The sequence below is a fragment of the Tupaia chinensis genome, unplaced genomic scaffold (genome assembly GCF_000334495.1).
Source record: "Tupaia chinensis unplaced genomic scaffold, TupChi_1.0 Scaffold000250_1, whole genome shotgun sequence".
In the NCBI taxonomy this organism is placed as follows: Eukaryota; Metazoa; Chordata; class Mammalia; order Scandentia; family Tupaiidae; genus Tupaia; species Tupaia belangeri.
The window spans coordinates 656,640-662,242 of record NW_006159730.1 but is presented as its reverse complement, the minus strand read 5'-3'; the positions used below and the strand labels follow the sequence as shown (position 1 = coordinate 662,242).

The following is a 5,603-nucleotide window of genomic DNA, read 5'->3' as shown; positions in this document are numbered from 1 at the left end:
TAGGCCAAGACCATATGCCAAAGTGAAAAATTTAAAGAGGACCTAGAGTCTCCTAACACAATAGACAAAGTGTCTATGAACTTTGGACAGTCACCCATCCTACTGAGAACCAAGAAAACCACATTTGAATGAGAAGTCAGCTGATACTAACATTGAGGTTAATCCTAACTCTACCCTAAAGCAATTATTTTAATATTGCATTGATGGTCCATTAGAAATAAGAAATTAAAAAATAGATAAATCTCAGTAAAGAAATACAAGTTACAAAAAAGAACCAAATGGAAATCATATGAATGAAAAATATAGTAACAGAAATAAACTTGCTGGATGGGTCCAACAGAAGAGATGACAGAGGAGAGAATCACAAAGCTTTTCTGGTTGAGAAATTAGAACATAATGTCAATGGTTTAAGGATCCAATTAGTTGACTAAAAGAAAAAAAAAGGAAGAAGAAGAAGAAAGGATATCACTTTAAAGAGTAAACAGGGTAGTGCTTTCTGCTAATATAAGTTAAAAAGCTTTTTCTTTAGACTGGAATGCCAGGAACTAGGAAATAGAGCATTGTTACAAGACAGGAATTTTATTCTCAAGTTCAAAAAAGTAAACAGTCAGTTTCTAATTATTATAAAATTGAATTATAAGATTATCGATAGAAAATGAATACCAAAAGGTTTCCATGCCTGCTTTACAATGTTAGCTTTGGGTTAAAATAAAAATATCCTACACCAAATTTCAGCAAAATAATTTTATTTTCTAACTCACAGTAAACATATACATCCAATAATATGTGCTCAGTTTGCACATCTATTCACAAATGACTTCCAAATTACAACTGCTTTGATATTTTAGCATGTACTAGTTACCTCAGTTGAGATACAAAAAATGCTCTTAGACAGGTAACATTCTGAATATATCAGACTGGTCACGGCAGAATTTGCTTTAGTTAGAGAAGTTCTATAAACTTAAAGCTTTGTCAGGCTACTACTTTTGCATCTAGTATTTCCAGATGAGTAAGATGCAGCAATATCAGCTTGTATTCCAGAGGAATCACCTCAGTTTTTCTGGTTATGGAACCACTTATCCACTGTATTAAAAAAGAAAGAAAAATCAATTAGAATATGTTAAGAATCAAAAGTACATCCAACATATAATGAAGAATAATATACAGGTGAGTACTACTTATGCAGAAAAGTTTAGGACCAGAAATGTTTCAGATTTTGGATTTTCCTGTATCTTGGAGTATTTGCATATACATCATGAGATTTCTATTTTTTAAATAATTATTTTATTTATTTGTTATCATTTTTTAATTTGACTAGAGAGAGAGAGAGAAAGCAAGCTGCCAGGTTCTGGGTCCTAAACTGCAGTTGGCCATGTGGGAGTCGAGCACCTTCACCACACCACTAACCGGCCCCATGAGATTTCTTAGGGATGAGACCCAAACATAACACAAAATTTGTTTGTTTCATATATGCATTATACACGGTGTCTAAAGGTAGTATTTTACAGTATTTCTGTATTGCAGCATTGACTGCAGCAATCACGTAAGGTCAGGTGCAGAAATTTCCATTTGGGACATCTGTCAACCCTCAAAAAGTTTTGGATCTAGAGCATTTTGGATTTTCAGATTAGGGATGCTCAACCTGTACTTGCTTGGTTCCTACTCTGGATTATCTTAAACCAAACATATACACATGTAAAGTTTCACTATAGTAAAGTAGGTAACTTATCACAATGTTTTGGGCATCCTTATTCTGGATGTTAACAGTGTAATATTAAGTGATTTTCAAACTCGTTTTTTAAGTAACAGAAACTTTTCTCTACCAGAAGACTTGACAGAGAATTCTAACACCTAAAGGGAGAAAGATCTATTTTCTAGGTGAAGCAGACCAGATGGAGTTGCAGAGGCCAGCCCACTCAGGGTCCCTCTCATAGTGTCCATGAGGTATCCACATGAAGATACCTCAGAGGAACTCAGAGGAACACAGGGGGTCGTGGTTTGAAAACCATCATGACTGAGAGCAGCATTAACAGTGGTATATAGTAGCCAAGCTTACATCCCATTACACCATAGAACTCTACAAATGTTTCCCTTCTTCCTTCCGTCTCTCTCTCCATACTTACGTGATATGTTAACATATATAACGTTCGGCCAGTAAGTGGCAGGAGATCAAGACAGCTGGATCCCACATGGCTGATTCAAGTCTTGGACCCAATGGTATGCAAAACATGCTGAGCATATGTGCATGCCTGCCCAAAATCCCGAGAGGAAAATGGAGAAGGGATTGCTGTGTGGCCATTGCTCCAGGGGGTGATTTCCCACTTTCCCTATCTCTTGCTGCCTCTCTCCAGTGAGCACCTGTACCTTATAGAAAACCTCCAGTAAGTGCCTGTGCCCTTTCACAAAACTAAAATATGTCTGTAATGTGGATGGACCTGGAGGACATTATGCTAAGTGAAATCAGCCGGGCACAGAAAGTCAAGTACTACATGATCTCATTTATACCTGCAACCTAAAAAAGGTAGAGTCATCGAGGTAGAGAGTAAAAAGGAGATTGCCAGGAGCAGGGGGAGGTGGGAGGAGGGTGGATGGAGAAAGGAGAGATTTTTTTTTTTTTTTTTTGGAGAGATTTTCACTGTAGGGCGCGTGCGCGCTCGCCAGACAGACAGAGAGAGACATAGAGACAGAAAGCGAGAAATCACCCCCCAGGGGGGATGGTCACGCCGCAATCCCTTCTCCTCCATTCTCCTCTCGGGATCTTGGGCACGCACGCACACGCGCCCGGCGTGAGTTTTAAGCCACCGGGTCCGGGACACGAACCGCGGTCGACTACGTGGGAGTCCAGCGACATAGCCATTACGCTAACTGCTGGTTCCCGAGAAAGGAGAGCTTTTGATCAAAGGATACGAAGTTTCAGTTAGACCAGAGGAATAATTCTAGTGGTCTATACTCCACTGGTCAGTGACTATAATAATAATTTGCTGTATATTTCAAAATTGCTAAGAGAGTTGATTTAAAATATTTTACCACTAAGAAATGGTAAGTATGTGAGGTGATGGATTTGTTAATTAGCCTGATTTTTTTTCATCATTTTTGCTAGAGGGCACGCGCACTCACAGAGAGAGAAAGAGAATGTGAGAAAGCACCTCCCCATGGGGAGATGTCCATGCCACAAGCCCCTCTCCTCCATTCTCCTTCTAGGATTTTAGGCACACATGCGCATGCACCCAGCATGTTCTTCAAGCCACCAAGTCTGAGACTAGAGCTACACAATCAGCCATGTGGTATCCAGCCACCTTACATGCCACAGCTGGCCTACAGTTACCCTGATGTAATCATTCCATGCTGTAAATACTTATCAAAACATCACGTTGTAAATTTTAACATACATATATAATTTCTCCATGTGAATATATAAGTTTTAATGTGATTTTACTGAATGTAGATCTTACCATCAGTTGGTACTGTGCAGGCAGATTCGCATGGTGGTGGTAACTAAAATAAAATATTAGAATCTATTAGTCTAATCTCAGAAAAAGATAAAAGTTAATCACGTATACTGACAAAATTCTAAAGGCATCCAAACAGAAGATTATCCCAGTTTAGAGAGTCCAAAAATAACATATATAGGAATAATGCAAGATTTGTTCTACTGCTAAGAGATGCTAGCAAATGGAAGCCTCTTGGCTTTCAGTGACACCCAGGGAAATAATAAAAATAAATGTTTGTTGAAATAAAGAGTAAAATCTGAGCTACAGGTCCAGCCATGTAGCACAGACAACAGGACACTAGTTAGAGTCACATGAGAAGCCCCAGATATGGGCCCTGGGTCAACCTGTACTGCCAGGTGCAACACAGGCACTCCTGTGATCCTGTCTGGCTGGAAGGCTGCAGGGACGACTGCGGCAGGACCTGATCAAGGATCTGGGCCTTTCTCTCTCAAAAACTAAAATGTACATATATGATGATTGTATATATACACACATATATAAAATGTGGACCAAGTGTTCTCACTGAAAAGTTATGACAGTTAACCACCAGCTTTTCCTTTCCAACTTTCCAATTCATACTAACTTTGTCAGGATTCGTATATAAATAGGGATGAAGTTAAATGTATTGGCTTCGTCATCAAACTCCTTTTTCCTTTTATGCACTACCTATTTATGAGGCGGTAAAAATCTGACCTCATTTGTTTTTGTTTTTCTTATTTAATATTGTAAGTGAAAATAATTTAATTTAGTCTTTTGGTTAATCCAAATCAGATAATTTAAAATAGCACAAAAATAAAAGTATTGCATTAATGGATGTTTTACTATCCCACCTGAATGTCTTTTCTGGTATTATAAATCATTCCTGCAATGTAGCTCAAATTTGGTAACTTTCCCAGTCCCTGCTATTAATTCCCATTAACTTTTTGTGAAAACTGGATTATGATAGATAATAAACCCTTGGGTTACTAAGTCTATTCTAGAATCATTTTGGTTTCTACAAATCATTCTTCTTCACTGTCTGTCCAACTTATGGTTGACTAAGGCCACACCTCAGCTTCTCTTCAGTTAAGGTCAACTTGTATGTGTTCATGGTTTCTAATTTTAACACTTCACATAGTAGAATACATACAGGAAGTACTCAGATAATTGTTGAAAAAGTGCTTTCTCTCCCCATTTAGTACCATATATTTTAGCCACCAATTTTTTTTTAAAGAATTATTTATTTACTTATTTATTATTATTGTTATTTTTAATTTGACCAGAGAGAGAGGGAAAGTGGAAAAGCAAGCCACCAGGTACAGGACTCAAGCCATGGTCAGCTATGTGGGAGTCCAGCACTCTAACCACCCCTCCACCTGCTAACCCTGACTTTTTTTTTTTTTTTTTTTTTTAAGAAAACTTTTACAAAAACAAAAAAAGAAAGAAATCTTTTACATACAGCATCCACAATAGCTTTGGCAGCATCAGGATCACATTTGAAGGGGCTCTCAGCCACTGTTGTATTCATGCTGTTAAAGAAAACAAAAGGAGGCATAAGACAAAATAACAGAAAATTCTTTCTCTTAATAGTTAAAAAAAATTAAACTGAAGATGGTAGACCAGATGACATTCAAGGCTTGTTTATTTAAAAGTTTTCTCGGTTATTAAACACTAATTTTTTATTGTGGCAAGGTACAACTATTCTTGTAGTTAATTTTAATCAATTATCTTAAGTTTGAATTTAAGAAGTCTTTGTAATCCTCACTGAAATCCCTAAGAAATACAAATTAAAACCAAAAATTTTCTTAACTGGAAAAACTGAAACAAATGAGCATAAAACCTCCCAGTTCCTATCAATGTTTATGAGACATCTGAAACAGATACTCCTGGTCGGAGTATTACCTGGTTAGACATTTCTGTTTCAGTAAAATGTACCCCAAACTTTAACAAAATTTATTAGCCTTAGTAGAGAAATTCAGCCTCTAAGAATTCAGTCTAAGATTGAAACGGTGATCAACAAGGATGTTCACCATACACTATTTCACTACCAATAATAGTGGAAATGAGAAGGAACCAAGATGTCTAGCAATAAGGAATGATTAACAATGGTTTGGGAACCAGCAGTTAGCGTAA

General features: G+C 37.2%; 1 protein-coding gene across 1 annotated transcript in view; it reads right to left on the bottom strand.

Moving 5' to 3' along the window:
* Positions 1-729: 729 nt before the first annotated feature.
* The window catches only part of PPA1 (inorganic pyrophosphatase 1), a 37,588-nt gene continuing 32,714 nt past the window's right edge, over positions 730-5,603 (bottom strand). Inside the window, exons 9-11 of the mRNA XM_027772053.1 lie at positions 4,930-4,999; positions 3,453-3,495; positions 730-1,083 (exon numbers count right to left, since the gene is read on the bottom strand). Coding sequence (XP_027627854.1) covers positions 1,052-1,083; positions 3,453-3,495; positions 4,930-4,999 — 145 coding nt within the window. The 3' untranslated portion in view covers positions 730-1,051. The remainder of the gene's footprint in view (positions 1,084-3,452; positions 3,496-4,929; positions 5,000-5,603) is intronic.